We start from the raw sequence: 16,233 nt of genomic DNA, 5'->3' as shown, positions 1-16,233 counted from the left end.
TTGATTACCTAAATTTTTTTGAAATTTTGGCAAGCCCTAAGTAGGGGTGAAAAAGAGCCCAGGAGGGAATCGTCCACCTTGACCGGCAACATCAGTAAAAAGAATCACATGGCCGGCAGAGGCTTAATTTGAGGGGCGCCTCGGTAAGAATAATCATATTACTTTTGTGACAAATACAAAAGATGTCAACAAATAAATCGCAAATTATCATTCGAAAACAACTCATCAACATACTAGTTACACAAAGAAAGGGAATCAAAAACTCACCTAGACTCGCCGATATCTTGAGTCAGGGCCTTTAACCTCTGCAGCTCGTTCTTGGGGCTGACAGAGGAGAAAATGGTTCCGTCTCTTCTCGGATTTGGATAAACGTGATGTTAGCAAACTTCAAAGCCGTTGAGAACCACTTGGCACAAAACTTTTGTGTTGAGTACCGAACACTACGCGACGCACGTTGTCCTACCCACGGTCTTTCGTACAGGCCTTGCAACGAATGTGGTGGGGGGTTGTCAGTCACGTCCGAGACAAACGTACAACTTATGGCCACGAGAGCGCCGCTACAAGTTATTCATAAGCTTATTATTATTATTTGGCGGAACCCTAACTAATCTTTTTGATACTCATACACAGTCATACATGTATATGAATGTTTACGGCGAAATACAAAACAGCTTCGTGCGAAATTTATTACTTTTTTTACGGAGCACTTCTCTTTTACTGAGTCGACCCGTGTTGCAGGTCGGAACCGCACAGGACTTAATCGTCATTCCATTTATTTCTCGTGTTATTAATTTTAATCACAGTCACATGCTGTTCGAATATAACCTTACGTTGTAATGTCACTCATATGTGTATGAATAACTGACAGCGCCGGGTAGTGGCCAGTAGTGGCAAAAAAAATCTGGACAATAACGCGGCTACCCCCACCACTCAAATTTCATGTATAACACCGTGGTCCTACCATAGAAATACATAAGTCGTTCGGCTCAAAAGCCCACGTGACACATCACATGGTCGATGCTAGTCGATCAACCCATCGTAGCGCTGCCGCAGCCAAGCGAGTCGCGGACCAACTGACGCTGGGTTAGCGACACCTTACAACACACCACGTTGCGCCAAACAGCAGGCGCTGCGAACTACTGCGAGCCGAAGTTGGCGTCGAAACAGGTTAGGTTGGATTACTTCGTCTGTATTGACAAATCCGGCGTATCCTGTTGGGAATAAACGAGGAGCAGTGAAAACCGGCGACCTCGAGAATCACCGACTCTTTGGCAGTAAGTATTTTATCAACGTATTTACTGACTTTGTTACGTCGCCTGTGAACATCAACAACCTTGACCTGACATAACCTAACCTAACCTAATCCCTGTGTTGATACTGACACAGTAAATTCTGCACCGAATAAAAATAATTCCAGCGTCGATTAGAACGAAAGAGCAGAGTCCAATCAATCTCTTGTCAAATTTCAAGAAACTGACACCTCTGTAAGATCATAGCTGTTTACATAACAAGTTTGACTCATTTTGGGACTCTGGATAACTCTAGATACAACTTGATACTTTCCTGTCCTCAGTTGTTATCTTTTAGCTAAATTCTATTCTATTTTTGATGTCTTATACCAGTTTTACCTAAATTCTAGAAATTTATGCACTTGTTTTTATTTCTCATTTTCTGCGTTGGCTATAAACGGAGTTCATCTTTTTACAAAGATTTTGAATTGAATTTCTTCTTCCTAGGAAACATGCTTGCGAGCAAATTGTGTCGGTTCGTCCATACCAATAATTCAGTATGGCAGGCAACACAAAAGACAGTCTTATCCGAACTGAGAAAAAAAACTGGCTACACCTTTGCAAATTGTAGAAAAGCTCTTCAGCTTCATGGAAATGACTTACAGAAGGTATCAACACGAAGTGAAAAATCAATAATTGAGCTGTAATTTCACAACAGATGAGTGTAAAGATTGTTGATAAATTCATCAGACATGTTATTCTTTGATTCCATTTTTTCAATACCTGTACGATTTGTTGCACTGATTATGAGTTGTGGGTCATTTCGTTTAAAATTCAAGTTTCAGGATCAATACTCTTGTTTTTTAAACACAAGAATTTTCTTCCTACCCTTAACAGGCCGAACAATGGCTAACAGAGCAAGCGCAACAGCTGGGTTGGATGAAGGCAACAAAACTTGAGGGCAGGGCGACGGGTCAAGGGCTAATCGCAGTTTCAGTAAGCGACAAGCACGCAGTCTTGGTCGAGGTCAACTGTGAGACGGATTTTGTTGCCAGAAACAAGTACTTCCAAGGTTTGGTAACAACTGTCGCATCTGCGACAATGAAATTTGCCTCAAACTCAGTCTCCGGCACCGATCTGGTGAACAAAGTCAGCCTGGATTCTGAAACCCTCAAAGAACTCCCTGCACCTGACGGAAAGACCCTTGCTGATCACTCTGCCCTCATCATCGGCAGTGTTGGAGAAAACCTTTCGCTTAGAAGAGCTCTGTGTGTCTCTGTCAACGATGATATTCTCATCGCCGGACTCTCTCACCCAGTGCCAGCCTCTCCATCGGCGACACTGCTTGGCAAATACGCTGCAATTGTTGCATACAGAGCTCCACCAAAATCTGAACAGTTGGGGAAACGACTGTGCCAGCACATCATCGGTATATTTTATTCTTATTTCTGTAGTTTTAGCTGAAATTTTCGAATTTTAACCCAATTCCATAGAGAAATTTTTTCCCATTTCGCAGGAATGAATCCGGCCAAGATCGGGGAAAAGGGTGTTGATGAGCCAAATCCAGTTTTGGATGACGAAACAACAATGATTTACCAAGAATACTTACTTGACCCAAATATTACGGTTGAACAATTATTAACTGATAATCAAGCTCAGGTTATTGACTTTGCACGGTTCGAAACCGGAGAGACACTTGCAACAGAAAAACAACCCTTAGAAGCTGTGGAAACGTGCGGCTAAATATTTAATTTGATAAGATATGATCAATAAATTAAACAATTATTCTATTCAGTGGGTGATTTTTTCTTTTTCTTATTCTCCTTACCATTGTTTCAAAGATGTGCTAACAATAATGATCAATGGTATCTAGAGCATCTGATTACTTTACCTTCTCAATGAGAATTAGCTCTTTGCTCAAATTGGGGACTATAGTTTTATCGAACATCAATCATATATGTTTTTACTTTTCACAGTTATCGAGTCCTTATTTTGAGTTTTATTGAGGATTCTGCAAGATTTGAAGTTCAAACAAATCGAAATTGAGAGAAGTTTGATTTCTGGTGTATAATTCCGATACCATGCATTTCATTTTACAAACTTTTGGCAGTATAGTTATTGGTTGAAAGTACTTCGTAGGTCGTTTTTATCAACTCGCTCGAAGCTACTGCCAGAATATTCGACGTAATCTTCATCTTTGCAACAAAAGGCTTGAATCCAAAACTAGGAAAACGAATTTGAGAACTTATTTCCTATTCATACTCACCTCACGAACGCTTTCAACCGCTGTCCTTGCGCACACAGAGAAGCAAGTCCGCCTCACGCCGCCTCTGTTGCTAATCCAGTGAATAACAAGTCCCTTATGATTTCGTGATGAACCGTTCGCAATGTTTTTCATGTGCCCAAAATTGTAGCGGCTTTGTCACACGAAATAAATGCGCGACGATATAAAGTACGCCAGAGTACGAATAACTGATTTGTGCTTACCATCGAGTTACATCGAAAATTACTTTGAAAAACCTACTTCGTGCCAGAGGGCGCCACTACTTCAAGGATACAAAAAACCCAAGCACGAGCTCTGTTGCAACCATAGTTCTTACGTATCTATGTCAGATCATAGCTTATGTTCCGAAACTACAGTCTGGAAATTTTTTTTGTTAAATTATTCGAAACTGTTTATTAAATTTTATGACATTTGGAATTTGTTTGTTTCTATCCAGAATCCATACTGATATCCGCAAGTCTGTCTACTTTTGTGTTTCAGTCCCTGCTTATCGGTTTTATTCGCTTTTGTTTCACCTCAAAGTTCAATTGAATAAAATAATTGTCCACAATGCACAACTATCAAATTCGCCGAGAATAAAATCTCAATTAAATATAAATAATTTGAGACAGACGGCAAGTGTTGTTATAAAAAATATTTGCAACAATTGAAGGATAAAGTTTGAAGAAAAATAATTTAAAAGAAAAACACTTAAAGTATAAAATCCGTCGATTATAGGGTACATTTCAAAACTTTGAACAATTAAAATTTCTATCTTCCCTTCTCTTTCCAATTCTTCATCTATTCGAAACCTGCTCCTCCTGCTGCTGCCGCTGCATCTCGTTTATCTCTATTACTGATAAACGACATAGTACTGGAACCGGAAACTGAGGACGATATTCGATTCTTCCGTTTGCGAGCGAGACGCACGGATTTCCACAGCCACATTCTCGAGTCCTTTTTCCAGTAAGGCGCGACGTCTTCCGGGGCCTGTTTGGTACCCTGGTAATTCAGGATTTCGGGACCGTGTATGACTAAACGCAACGACGAAAGTTCCCGCGTTCTAAAACCCCCGACAGGACCGCTCTGCTCCAGGCACCCGCAAGGACACCGCTGGGATGCTCCCACAGGATTTTCTGGTGGCAACATGTTGCATTTCGACTTAAACCTGTCTTGCAATATGGAATCGGTACTCAGCCTCAGACCCTCGAATGCCGATGCAAAATTCCCCGAATCCTTGACCTCTACTGTCCTTTTCTTGGCCTAGAAAATTCACCATTTTATTAAAAATTGTATGCTTTGGAAATAGAAATTTTCATTTTTATTGCAAGAATTATACTTTCAGAATATATTTATAGTTGAAAAATTTGAAGTAAAAAAAATTTAAAGAATTATGAGATGAATAATTTCACTCATCCAGAGGTTTGAAGTGATTTAAAAAATTTCAGAATTACCTTTACGTGGCCAGTTTACTTCGAAACTAATTCTACGTACGATTGTCAATGGACACACCTGATGAATATTCTTATAACTGCAGCACCAGTTAAAGTTTGAAAAATCTTCGTTGTCGGTTGACGTTTCGTTCGTCGATGTCGAGATGGAAATAACTGCACTGTGTGATTTTCGCTCCAATTCCGATCCGCATAGATTTCTCATGTATTCATTATATTATAAATTCAATCATAATATAATTTCAGTATAACCGTGAAGAAGTGTAGGATGGGAAGAATAGTTTTCGAGTATTAAAATCTTAAGTATTATATCGAGATATATAAAAAACGCGATGCCGCCGATATTCGTGGAGGAATATTTCTATATGACGACGCTTAACTACTTGTTTCTTCTTTCTTCCCTCCGGAATATATCCCGTAGATTCTACCCATCACAATATTACATTATACCTCCATATTGACACATTGCACCCATAAAATAATGCGATCGGATAATCGATGAATACAATCCAGATGATACAATCAGATTTTCGATTTTTTTCGACGATACTGCGACTCTGCTTTGCGCAATTGATAGACGTGAAGCCAATTGTTTATTAGCTTGAATTTGCTTTTGCTGTAAGAATCCTTAATTCTAAAAATTCACACCTGACTAAATTGAAAATTAATTATTATCATACTTATATCTATATGGAAAGTTCCGTATTTTTTTTTTTTTTGTTATTAGGCAATGTTAAGACTCTCCAGAACGGAATGAAAAAGACATTTTCAAAGAGTGACAATCAATTTACTAACTTACTGGAACGAATTCGTGCGTTCTTTCGAATCTGTAAATCAAATTTAAAAAAAAAGAGAAGAAAAAAGACACATATCTCTCGCAGTGTTCCATAGCCATGTATTATTGCTAGAATCTGGAAATATTTTTTCACATTGTTCAGAATGAATGAAAAAAGATAATCAAGGTACGACAAAGTTCAAACTATGGCCCACATGAGCATATTTGCCTGATATTCCGTCGCAGGCTCACACAACTCGAGCTGCCGGTGCTTCTTCACGGATGGGTGCCCCGAGTTCCGGGCCGACTTCCGGACGGCTGGCAGGCTGGCAGGCAGGCAGAAAGGCATGTATGTGAGTGCAGGGTGCTTCTCTCTTTTCGAAACCCGCTTTATATATGTATGTACATGCGATACGTCGTACGTACCGTATAACGCAAGGTGTGGAAACACCGACGGATGGACAGCAAACGATCGGCGGTCGTCGCGCTGCTGCTGCTGCCGCCTCAGACCTCAGTCGCAGTTTGTTTCAGCCGACGGTCGGGCCAGATCTCCATGCACCGCTAAGGACTCGGTCTCGAAATCCTTTATCCTCGGTATTTGCAATTTTTTGTCGTAATCGGGAGTTTCGTCGTCTCTGTTGCAAGGAAAAACATATTTTAAAACGATGAATTTTCGATGCTTGTGACACTTTACAATTTGGTATAACTTCGATTCATCCAAAATTTGTACTACTATGCTTGATTCGAAGAAATTTATCGCTGCCCAAGCTGATAATTTTTTTCAAAATTCACAAGAGCTTCATTCATCGAGAAGTTTATCGGACTACAGTATAGGTGTCATTTAAGACTTGTCAAGGTGTTAATAATTGTTCAACAATGAAAGTGTTGATTGGATAGATTCTTCAAACGGAGTACAGTATTTTGATTGATTTATTTCTTGCTATCGAAAAATAAAAACAAGTCGTTTCATTGACTCGAGAATATATTTTTAGTCATTGTCACGTGTATCAACAGAAAAGTTTATATTTTCCCGCTGCACGCATTATCTCATGTATTAAATTTTGATTGCCTATGACTGTGTTTAATTTTCTGTTATTATCACCATCATTACATCATTACTGTTTTTGCTGCTCACATTTATCAATATGAATTTTTCTTTTCCGATGTTTTTTTTTTCTTTGCATGTCGTCTTTATTTTCAACACTTGGGTAAACCTCAATGTGAATTACTAATTACAACTGAATTCATTATAGTGACTTGACTATTTTTTTATTTCCTTCCATCTCATTTGTTCTCGTCGGTTGTTATGAAGAGAATCCTAATTGATCAATTAATTGAATAATGGTGCAATTAACAATTTAACTTTAACAATTCCTTAACTACATAACCGTGAAAATAAGAATAATAGTAATATTAATAACAACAACGACATCAACAACCCTCATAATACCATTTGATATACATGCAGTGATTTTATAGAACAGAAGAAATTATATCAACCAGAATTTATACCATGGGCTTTCTTACGCAGGTGAGATGAACGATACCTTTAATTTTCTTCGGCCCTTCATCCTTTATTTCTTGCACTCTCTGTCTTGTTAGCAGAAAACTATATGCATCGAATGAAAATCGTTTTTACGGAGCAGAATTAAAGAATTTAGTAATTCTTCTTTCTTTCAATTGCGTGTGTTCTACTTATCAATCTTTACTAAAAATTATTCGTAACAAGTATTCATAGAAAACGAAATACAATGCATGTAAGTAAATTTCCAACGAATATTTGAATAGAATAGCTGGTATTTCAGGCGAACAGAATTTTTCGTTTTTAGCTAAAAATCGACGTGTAATAACAGTGTTGTACGAGGTATGCGGAACACACCGGCCGTGGGTATGAATTATCTCTCGCACATATGCCAAATAATATACTTGAAACGTTTCCTGCCTCGGTAGGTCACATTCATACAATTCGTTGAGCGCTTTGAACAGCATGTATAGGTGCATGTAGGTGTGTCCATTGCCTCATTACCCACGTACGTACACATATCTTTACAATAGGAAATATTATGAGTCTAATCAACACAGGTTTGTTCTACAATATTTTACTGAAATATTTATCTAGCATATGGATGTATTCATGTCGTTGTAACGTGTAATTATTGGTATAATAATTGTCAATAATTTGATAAACGATATCAGTGAAATTTTTATAAAAAAAAAAATATATTCATGGCGTCTATCGGGAATTAATTATATAAGTCTGGGTATGTGTCGTAAAAACATAACTCTCGTTAAAAACAATCTGAGACACCTGAGAGATGTCTTGGTTTGTTTCAAGGCATTCATACAAGCCGCATTGTAGATCTAGTCTCTCGCAATGTAGGCGATCTGTAAAGAAAAAACATGACAAAAAAGTGATCTATACAGGAAGAGAGAAGAACAGTAAAACAAAGTGAAATAAGTAAAAAAGAGACTGTAGACTGACGAGGAGCAGGATCAACGTCGTGATCCTTTTTGCCCAGTGTTACACGTATACAATATCTATATACATATATATGGGAGATTGGCATTATATCGGTACAGACTTGCGGGCTAACGGTCGACGTTAGATATACTGTCGACTATGTATTTATCTGTGGTATATATAGACTGATTTATAAAAAGAGCTAAAAACCAGATTGCAGATACAGATTTCTCCGTTATAAGCATAAATACGTATCATCACAAGTCCCGGAATAATGTCGGAAAACACCGAACGAAGCTAAATTTTTGTATGCGTCGTCTGATATAATTATGAAGCACATTTAAGTCAATTCAATTCTTCAAAGACGTCGAAACGTGCTTTTTAAGTCTGGATGAACTTTGAGACGTGTAAAGTATGCAGGGTCGTTTTTTGTACACTCAAATTTTTTTCAAGATGTCCAAAAGACATGTTTTCGGTGTACCTACACGTCATTTACTTTTTTCTGTGTTCTTCGGAAAAGAATGACTGCCTCAAAACGATAAGAAACGCATGGAAGTTTTGACTTCGAATTCACTCGTTCATCTACTTTTTTCATTTTTTCAGGATAACAGGAGCTGCTGTTCCGAGGATTCTGTGAACAGCGACGTGTTCCGCAGCATACCCAAGCATGCGGTGGTATTTTACGTGTGGAGAATCGAGGTAAGGTCATATTCCACATGTGTGTAATTATGTACTCTACATTTCACGCTTGTCATTTGAATCCTCCAAGAGGCTCGGCAGAGTCTCGCGCCCGGCAAGTACCGACACACTGTAAACCATCATCATCTTACCTCGGCAGGGTCTCGGTGCTGTTGCTGTACCTCGTAACAAGATCGGATCATTCCTCACAAACGCCGCCTACATCGTTTATACGGTGACTCCAAAAGGCGGGCCTCTCCCTTACCCAGGAATACCGGTAAGTCAGAGGATAATTTTTGAATTTGTAAAGATTCGAACGGTTTTTCATATCCGGAAAGACCGTTAGATCTATAGATTAACCTCGAAATCGTTGTTGTGTCCTTCGCAGAATCTTGTAACGCCTGAAATATTGATGATACGCATTGAATACTTGGAACTTTGTATCCAAGGAATTTGATTCTCAAAGAAAGAAAAAAAAGAAAAAATCCTAGAGGTCCGCAACTAGCTGATATTTAAAAAATTATCCTAATACACTGCAAAACTGAAATGCTGTACCTATTTCAGAGCAAGGACATCAAGGGGCCGGTGATTCGAGCGGTCCATTTCTGGATCGGAGAAGCTTGCGAGACGACTGTTGCCGGAGGTGCGGCGCTGAGGGCGGCGGAGCTTGATGCTCAAGTTTCGGCGACGATTCTTCATCGGGAAGCAGAGGGTCGAGAAAGTCCGAGGTTCCTTGCCTACTTCAGGGACAAAATTGTCGTGGAAAGGAACCGACCCGAGGGTCTGACGACATGTTGCAGCCTCCACCGAGTCACGGGAGTAACGATGCCAATTATTACCGAACTTGAGGAAGTCGCTTGGGATCATTTTTCGTCCTGCGATGTTATTCTTTTGGATTTTCACTCAAGGTAACTATCACGGAAGTCTGGAGATGAAAACATAGTCCGGTACTGTATGGGAAATCTTTTGAGTCCCAGTGTAAAATCGGTCAGCACCGTTTAAAATTATACCTTTTCGGAACGTCGAAGAATCATTGGATTCATTCGAAATTTGCTGAGTTCTTTTGAAATCGTGTGAAGTCATTTGTAGGAAACGTGAAAGACCGGTAAAGTTGCTTGGAATCTGATGAATCTTTTCAGAAAAGTGCCACGACCGTAGTTAAGAACTGAGAAAGAAAAATTGAAACCACGTGTAACGGCATGAAGACCTTATAAATTCGTTGAACTCTGTTACAATTCGTTGAAATCCTATAATCTATAACGTATCACGACCCGGTAAAAATTATATCAAATATTCTGACGTCTCTGATATATTTTCGAGTTGGTTAGAATGTGTTAATGTATTTTGAAAATTCTTTTGATACCATTTGCATCCATGTGGTATCTTCTACTATCTCTGAATTCACAAAGGGATCATATTATACAGATTTTTTGGAATCGCTATGATAACTAAGCTGTTAATAAAATTCTTCTGAAGGGTATTAAAACCGTTTGAGCTTTCGATCCAAATACCTATACAATTCCTTCATTTGTTGGGTGATGAAAAAATTGACCTAACCACGCATGTCTTTTCGAATTTTATCCATCCGAAGAGGGGTGATCTTCCTCTGGATTGGATCATCGGCTCTTCCGCTGCACAAAAAGCACGCGGCAAAGATAGCCGAGCTTCGGAAGGAGAACAACAATGGTCGAGTGGTGATGGTGGACGATGGTTACGAGCAGACAATGGGGCGGGAGGACAGAGCTTTATTCGACAGCGCGCTGTCTCCGGAAACGAGGGTTGTGATGCCGGGACGAATGGGGTCTACAGGTTCGCCGAGTCCCATAAAGTTGTACAAGTGTACAGAGCAGTCGGGTAAGTACAAAGTCGCGGAGCTGAAATCGGGCCCGATTTTCCGTGCCGATTTGTCCCCGGAATCGGTCTTCCTTATCGACCGAGGCGAGGCAGGGGTTTGGGCCTGGGTCGGGCGGGAAGTCAACGCGAGGGAGAAGCTCGAAGCCGTCAGAAACGCCCGCGGATTTGTCAAGAAGAAGGGATACTCTTCGGCTACGCCGGTCGCTCGAGCCGTTGACGGACACGAACCGTCGGAGATGAAATCTCTTCTCCGAGGATGGGACTCTGAGAAGAAGAGGGCCCTTATTTTGCCCTCCCATTTTGAGCCCGACTACATGGCAGAGCGGCCCAGGATGGCCGCCGACTGCCAACTCGTCGACGACGGGTCTGGCGATAGGACTTTTTGGAAGGTCGCAAAGAGCGATACGGCCTCGATTCGTGACGCAGGAATTTACTACGCTGAGGCCTGTTACGTCATGCAGTACAGATACGGCACCGGAAGGAAGAGTCGAGTCGTAGTAAGTTATCCTTCTCTTTTCCTCCGTGTATCCAGCTTTCATTGTTACACAATGACTTTTACGTATGTTCTGAAAAGTTTGTACCGTAAGGGCCTGTTCTGAGTATTCTCAATCATTTTTCGTCATGATATTCCGCACTGAACGACACTTGGTTTTCACTGAATTCTCATCACATCTTACAATTTTCTTGTATGGAAATATGCATTTCACTCAATTCAAGTCATCAATGTTCTTCCGGATCAGTCTCACATGAGTTTCGACTAATTCCGGAAAATGACCAAGTTCCACAGACTCTGAGACCTCAATTAGGTCCCTTAAAAGATCCCAAAAGGCAATTCAGCCGGATTTCAAGTATCCTTTTCAATTCCGAACGGAAATTCTTTTCAGTCTGCGACAATTTCTCCAAAACACACCAATAGAAGCTTTTGAATGATTCTAAATCCGATCGTCATTTGCAGGTTTATTGTTGGAAGGGTGCGCATTCGTCCAGCGTCGACAGAGAAGCAGCCCTGGAATTCGCGTGTAAATTAATTGAAGAGTCTTGCGGTCAGTTGGTGGTAGCATCTCAGGGACGAGAGCCGTCTCACCTGCTGCAAATATACGGTGGAAGATTGACCATTCTGTCCGGTCAGCACAGGGACAAACGTACACTGAACATTCTGATTAATTGTACCTCGTCAAGATCCAGAAATCAAATATTTGGAGGATGAATAATTAGCTTTTCCACGATTTTCACAGCCCCAAAAAAGTACCTCGTCAGGGTGCTTGGATCGACTCCGTACACCTCGAAGGCCGTCGAGCGACCACTTAGGTCCAGCAGTCTCGACTCCAGCGGGGTTTTCATCCTCTTTTCAGAATCTCCTGTCGTCTGGTGCGGGGGGAGAAGCACCGGAGACTTAAGAGAAGCTTCGAGACGTTTGGCGTCCAGCACAACTCCGCTGATAGCCGAGGGAAAGGAAGACGACGGGTTTTGGACGCAGCTTGGAGGTAAAGAGACTTTTTGCCGCGATGCTTGGGTAGAGACCCTACCGAGATTATTCGAGATCGGTGGAAATCGGCTTGAGCTAGTTTAGTGACAGATTGTATTTAAAGGGTTACCATAAACTGTGATGAGCGTCGAGACATGCCAACTTTCAAAAATTAATTTCGAAAAGACTGCTGATGCGATATTAATCATTTTTTCATATCAACTCATGTACGTGTTAAGACAGAGCGTTGTTTCCTTTTTGGTGAAGAGAAAAAAAATCCTGAATTTTTTTTCATATTTTTTATTATTTTATTATGTTATTAATAATTACTCAAAAAAAAAAAAAATGATGACGATAAAATCGTACATCAGCCGGAAAGTACTATTCCTTTGAACATACGTACCAATTTCAAGTCGATTTATCATTACAGATCGCGATATCGTGTACATCGTTTTGAAAAAGATAGTTTCGAGAAAACACGTTTAAAGTTTGAGCACTTATATACTGAGTGAAAAAATTACCTCATGCGAAATGCTGTAACTCAAAAAATATTTTGAATATCGACGTACAATTTATTGCATATCAATCTTAACCATTCGACCTGTTTTTAAAATACAATAAAAAGTTGTTCATTTTGCTAAATTTCGTAGAATGACCCCGTAAAAAAAAATTTGGACAATTCGCATAACTTTCAGGACGAAGTGTCTACTCAACCGAAACCGTGGACGTCGTTGAGGAGTGTGAAAAACGACTTTACCACTGTCAGGTGGAGGCCGCAGCTTTCGTAGGTCAGGAAATCCTGGGATTTGGACAAGCCGCGTTGCTGCCCGAGGCGGCATGGCTCTTGGACACGGGAAACACGATATGGGTATGGCTGGGCGATTGGTCGACGGTAAAAACGGTCAAGGATTGCGTCGAAATGGCGACGATATTTCTATACACACACCCAGCTAGTCGGGACCGGAACACGACCATCACGGTGATCCGGCAAGGTGGGGAAAAGACACAGGAATGGGCTCGAAAGTCGAATCTTACGGTGAATTTGAACCATTTTTGCAGGTTTCGAGCCGCCAACGTTCATCGGCCTCTTCGAGAATTGGAATCACAACTCGCTTAGGGATTACCAGAGCTTCAACGCTCTGAGAAATTCACTTTTGGACAAGCAGATGGCGGGGCCAACTAGCGGTAACGAAGCCGAGGAAAAAGAGGCGACGTCGAGTTTCGACAACTTGGTCAAATATCCACTGAAAATGCTGAGGAATGAACCGGAAAATCTGCCAGCCGGCGTAAACGTAGAACGAAAAGAGATGCACTTGACACATGACGATTTTTTAGCGGTCTTCAAAATCCAACCGTCGGAATTCGAGAAATTACCCGCGTGGCGGAGGCAGAGACTGAAACAGGCGGCCGGCCTGTTCTAAAACCTTACGAATCAGCACTCGAGAATATTTTTTTAATGTGTTTTGTCGACGTTCAAAGGTTATAGGCCAGAGTCAGAGTATGATTGAAATTTATTTCCAGATATTTAATACAAAAACGGAACAAAACTAACGATTATTCCTTGTGTATTTAATTTTAAATGGTTTATTCACGTTCTTTATTCTCCCATCGTCCTTCCGTTCACGACGACGTGTCCATAGACTCCTGCTCGATCCTGCGGATCACCGTCTTCTCGATTATCACAGGGCGCACAACCTTGCTTAGCACAGCCGTCGTACCCTGCTTGTAGCGGTACGATCCCTGCTTCTGCCCCTTCTTGTTGGCCACATCAAAAGGCCGGATATAGTCAACCGAACCCTTTCGGATCACGCAGACGTCTACGTTCGATCCTGATCCCAAATCGTTGAAGATACCGGCCCTGATTGCATCCGCAACGAGATTTTTACCCTCTTCCTCCTGGTGAATAACAAAGCAATAGAAATCAGAAACAGTAGAAGCACCCTAAAGTTCTGATATCGATCTTCGAAATAATGGTATTTTGAATCACTGCAGGCGATTCTGGGCCGCAAAATTTCGTCATTCTAATTGGCTGACCATGCACTTAAAAAAGTGATGCGATCACCCCGAAGGTTTTAGAAGTCTCACAAGCATACCCTGACCTCAGAATTGCAAAATTCTGAGCGGTAGGTCCAGTTGGAGTTAGAATCGTATTCAAAGACGTTCAGAATAGCGTTTAGAATAACAGTCCAACATACTAGATGCACGGTTTTCAATTAAAAAACTTTTTGAGGTGCAGGAGGTCGAATGCACACCTTTTTTCAATAGATAAAATCCATTGATAAAAAAAAAAAAATTAGCCAGTTACACAAATCAAGGCTTTTCTCTACTGAAGAAAATAGTGTGCAAAACGCTTTATAAATTTCTATAAAAAAATTCCGACTCTGGAAGACTTAACCATGATGATCGTGTAAATTTCCCGTAGAACTTGTGATTTGCTATAAAATACTAATTTGCCGGGTTCCCTAAAGCCCAAAATTTCCGAAAAAAATTCACCCAACTTTCAATGCAACTCTCATTCATTTCTGAACTTTCTCTGCAAAGTGTGTCAAAATTGGATATTCCTCACAGAAATTCACAGAGCATTTTTACCAACAAGATTATAAAACAAGTTACATTCAAAATCGTCATTCATAAATAAAAAAAGGATACGGGAATCAACTACGTTGATGAAAAATATGCACAGAGAAACTTGAAGATACCCACTGTAAGGTTCGGCTTCCATTTACTCTCAAATACAGCCATAGCAGCAAGAGATCCAGATCCCATTGTGCAATATGGTAGTTTGTCGGTTGACCCATGGGGATATATGCAATGGAGATGGGGTCCCATCAGGTCAACACCGCCGAGGACAAGCGCAGCCCCAATGTGTCCTTGGTGACGGAACAGTAGTTGCTTCAGCATCATGTTGGCTGTTGCGACAGGTACGATACGACCAGTGTTGAGGCGATGTAGCTCTAGCTGACTCGCGATCATCTGCGTCGTCATTTCGGTGTCAGCTGCTGTTCCGGCACCACAGCAACTGATTCATGATCAAAGTTTTGTTGAGCGCTTAATCCAAATTGAGTCCAAATCCCTCCTCTTCGTCATACTTACTACATATTTTGAGCCAAGAAGTGAATCTTGCTGCAGTTCTTATCCGATACTATTGTGTCCTCCGTTGCTCTGGTGTCTGCGCCAAGGATGACACCATCCTTGAATACTATACCGACAATTGTCGTTCCAGTCTTCGTTGCCTTTGGAGCTGCATATCCCTTCTGAGCAAGGAACGCATTTCTGTGCAAATGTAACAATCGTTGTAGATCAAATCGGGTCCGTTGCTAATGACTTCGTAGTAATACAAACGTATTGATTTAACGGTGAATCTCCAAACTTTTCCAAACACCTAGTGTTTGGGAAGTTTTGAAGATTTTGGATCGCAGGCCAGAATGAATAATCAGATTATAAATTTATAAATATTTATGTACATATATGTACATATATGTAGAAATAATAGGTATATCACATGTACATAAAAGTATGTTCAATTACATGCTAAACATTTACAGACTTATGCATATATATCCAAAATATATATTTGACATTTATTTTGAAAATACGTCGAGAAAGCGTTTCTTCTAATATTTTTATGGCAAATTATGTTCAGAAAATTGAGGTTAGGTATTGAATTTGTTGCTTTTCGTGACACAGCAACATTGCATTTAGATGAACTACGAAATGCGATTAGTTTGGTACATTCGGGGTTAGATCGGAGGGAATGAGGCTCTGGGATGAATTCTGAACGCTGGGCGTCTGTTTACATATTTGAAGCTTCTCACCTCTGACAGTTATCGAAAGAAAAACCGGGCGCCGGAATGTTGGGGATCAGAAGAGACGACATGATGTATCTTCCTGCTAAAATACTGACAGAATGCACGCACAGTCGCTTTGTGACTGGCAAGTTAACGTGTTTACAACCTCACCAGTCCAATGGAATCAAAGTCCCTACGACAATCGCATCCCGAACAGTTGGTTAGCTTCGAGTGGTCTTCGATTATTTCTAGCACTGACACAGTTGGCG

General features: G+C 40.6%; 5 protein-coding genes across 13 annotated transcripts in view; 2 read left to right on the top strand and 3 right to left on the bottom strand.

Moving 5' to 3' along the window:
• LOC124182850 (meiotic recombination protein W68) overlaps positions 1-823 on the bottom strand; it is a 58,256-nt gene extending 57,433 nt beyond the window's left edge. Inside the window, exon 1 of the mRNA XM_046570603.1 lies at positions 268-823. The gene's annotated coding sequence lies outside the window, so the exon portion shown is untranslated. The remainder of the gene's footprint in view (positions 1-267) is intronic.
• A 196-nt stretch (positions 824-1,019) lies between these two features.
• On the top strand, positions 1,020-3,023 carry LOC124183654 (elongation factor Ts, mitochondrial). 3 transcript variants are annotated; one of them, XM_046572397.1, is made up of 4 exons: positions 1,020-1,274; positions 1,737-1,897; positions 2,127-2,658; positions 2,746-3,023. In XM_046572397.1, the coding sequence occupies exons 2-4, from the start codon at positions 1,742-1,744 to the stop codon at positions 2,970-2,972; spliced, it is 915 nt and encodes a 304-aa protein (XP_046428353.1). In that variant the 5' UTR covers positions 1,020-1,274; positions 1,737-1,741; the 3' UTR covers positions 2,973-3,023. The 3 variants fall into 3 exon arrangements, with proteins under 3 accessions (XP_046428353.1, XP_046428354.1, XP_046428355.1); XM_046572398.1 differs by lacking the exon at positions 1,020-1,274 and adding an exon at positions 1,355-1,484; XM_046572399.1 differs by lacking the exon at positions 1,020-1,274 and having other exon boundaries at positions 1,813-1,953.
• A 945-nt stretch (positions 3,024-3,968) lies between these two features.
• LOC124183658 lies at positions 3,969-7,629 on the bottom strand. 2 transcript variants are annotated; one of them, XR_006871023.1, is made up of 3 exons: positions 7,266-7,629; positions 6,145-6,353; positions 4,643-4,755 (listed from the first exon to the last, which is right to left on the bottom strand). XR_006871023.1 is itself a non-coding variant. In XM_046572407.1 (2 exons), the coding sequence occupies exons 1-2, from the start codon at positions 5,146-5,148 to the stop codon at positions 4,294-4,296; spliced, it is 606 nt and encodes a 201-aa protein (XP_046428363.1). In that variant the 5' UTR covers positions 5,149-5,214; the 3' UTR covers positions 3,969-4,293. The 2 variants fall into 2 exon arrangements, 1 of the variants encoding a protein (XP_046428363.1); XM_046572407.1 differs by lacking the exons at positions 6,145-6,353; positions 7,266-7,629 and adding an exon at positions 5,005-5,214 and having other exon boundaries at positions 3,969-4,755.
• LOC124183653 (villin-1) lies at positions 6,227-13,727 on the top strand. 6 transcript variants are annotated; one of them, XM_046572393.1, is made up of 10 exons: positions 6,227-6,312; positions 7,203-7,249; positions 8,783-8,878; positions 9,018-9,134; positions 9,422-9,765; positions 10,449-11,208; positions 11,667-11,853; positions 11,947-12,195; positions 12,872-13,168; positions 13,236-13,727. In XM_046572393.1, the coding sequence occupies exons 2-10, from the start codon at positions 7,232-7,234 to the stop codon at positions 13,595-13,597; spliced, it is 2,430 nt and encodes an 809-aa protein (XP_046428349.1). In that variant the 5' UTR covers positions 6,227-6,312; positions 7,203-7,231; the 3' UTR covers positions 13,598-13,727. The 6 variants fall into 6 exon arrangements, with proteins under 6 accessions (XP_046428349.1, XP_046428347.1, XP_046428348.1 ...); XM_046572391.1 differs by having other exon boundaries at positions 6,239-6,312; positions 7,198-7,249; XM_046572392.1 differs by having other exon boundaries at positions 6,243-6,312; positions 7,187-7,249.
• On the bottom strand, positions 13,670-16,149 carry LOC124183655 (proteasome subunit beta type-7). The gene is made up of 4 exons (XM_046572400.1): positions 15,992-16,149; positions 15,270-15,449; positions 14,880-15,195; positions 13,670-14,072 (listed from the first exon to the last, which is right to left on the bottom strand). The coding sequence occupies exons 1-4, from the start codon at positions 16,051-16,053 to the stop codon at positions 13,797-13,799; spliced, it is 834 nt and encodes a 277-aa protein (XP_046428356.1). The 5' UTR covers positions 16,054-16,149; the 3' UTR covers positions 13,670-13,796.
• Positions 16,150-16,233: the final 84 nt, after the last annotated feature.

This window comes from Neodiprion fabricii, chromosome 5 (genome assembly GCF_021155785.1).
Source record: "Neodiprion fabricii isolate iyNeoFabr1 chromosome 5, iyNeoFabr1.1, whole genome shotgun sequence".
NCBI classification, from domain to species: domain Eukaryota; kingdom Metazoa; phylum Arthropoda; class Insecta; order Hymenoptera; family Diprionidae; genus Neodiprion; species Neodiprion fabricii.
The sequence above is the reverse complement of the archived record's forward strand: the minus strand, read 5'-3'. Positions and strand labels throughout refer to the sequence as shown.

Excerpts from the sequence above, each read along its gene's own strand:
- LOC124183658 (XM_046572407.1), bottom strand. The coding sequence starts at position 5,148 with ATGAGAAATCTATGCGGATCGGAATTGGAGCGAAAATCACACAGTGCA. Across the intron at positions 4,756-5,004 it reads GTTATAAGAATATTCATCAG|GCCAAGAAAAGGACAGTAGA; the intron begins GTGTGTCCATTG and ends TGAATTTTCTAG.
- LOC124183653 (XM_046572393.1), top strand. Across the intron at positions 9,135-9,421 it reads TCCCTTACCCAGGAATACCG|AGCAAGGACATCAAGGGGCC; the intron begins GTAAGTCAGAGG and ends TACCTATTTCAG. Across the intron at positions 11,209-11,666 it reads GAAGGAAGAGTCGAGTCGTA|GTTTATTGTTGGAAGGGTGC; the intron begins GTAAGTTATCCT and ends CGTCATTTGCAG.
- LOC124183654 (XM_046572397.1), top strand. The coding sequence starts at position 1,742 with ATGCTTGCGAGCAAATTGTGTCGGTTCGTCCATACCAATAATTCAGTA. Across the intron at positions 1,898-2,126 it reads ATGGAAATGACTTACAGAAG|GCCGAACAATGGCTAACAGA; the intron begins GTATCAACACGA and ends TACCCTTAACAG. Across the intron at positions 2,659-2,745 it reads ACTGTGCCAGCACATCATCG|GAATGAATCCGGCCAAGATC; the intron begins GTATATTTTATT and ends CCCATTTCGCAG.
- LOC124183655 (XM_046572400.1), bottom strand. The coding sequence starts at position 16,053 with ATGTCGTCTCTTCTGATCCCCAACATTCCGGCGCCCGGTTTTTCTTTC. Across the intron at positions 15,196-15,269 it reads TTCTTGGCTCAAAATATGTA|TTGCTGTGGTGCCGGAACAG; the intron begins GTAAGTATGACG and ends ATCATGAATCAG. Across the intron at positions 14,073-14,879 it reads AATGGAAGCCGAACCTTACA|GAGGAAGAGGGTAAAAATCT; the intron begins GTGGGTATCTTC and ends GTTATTCACCAG.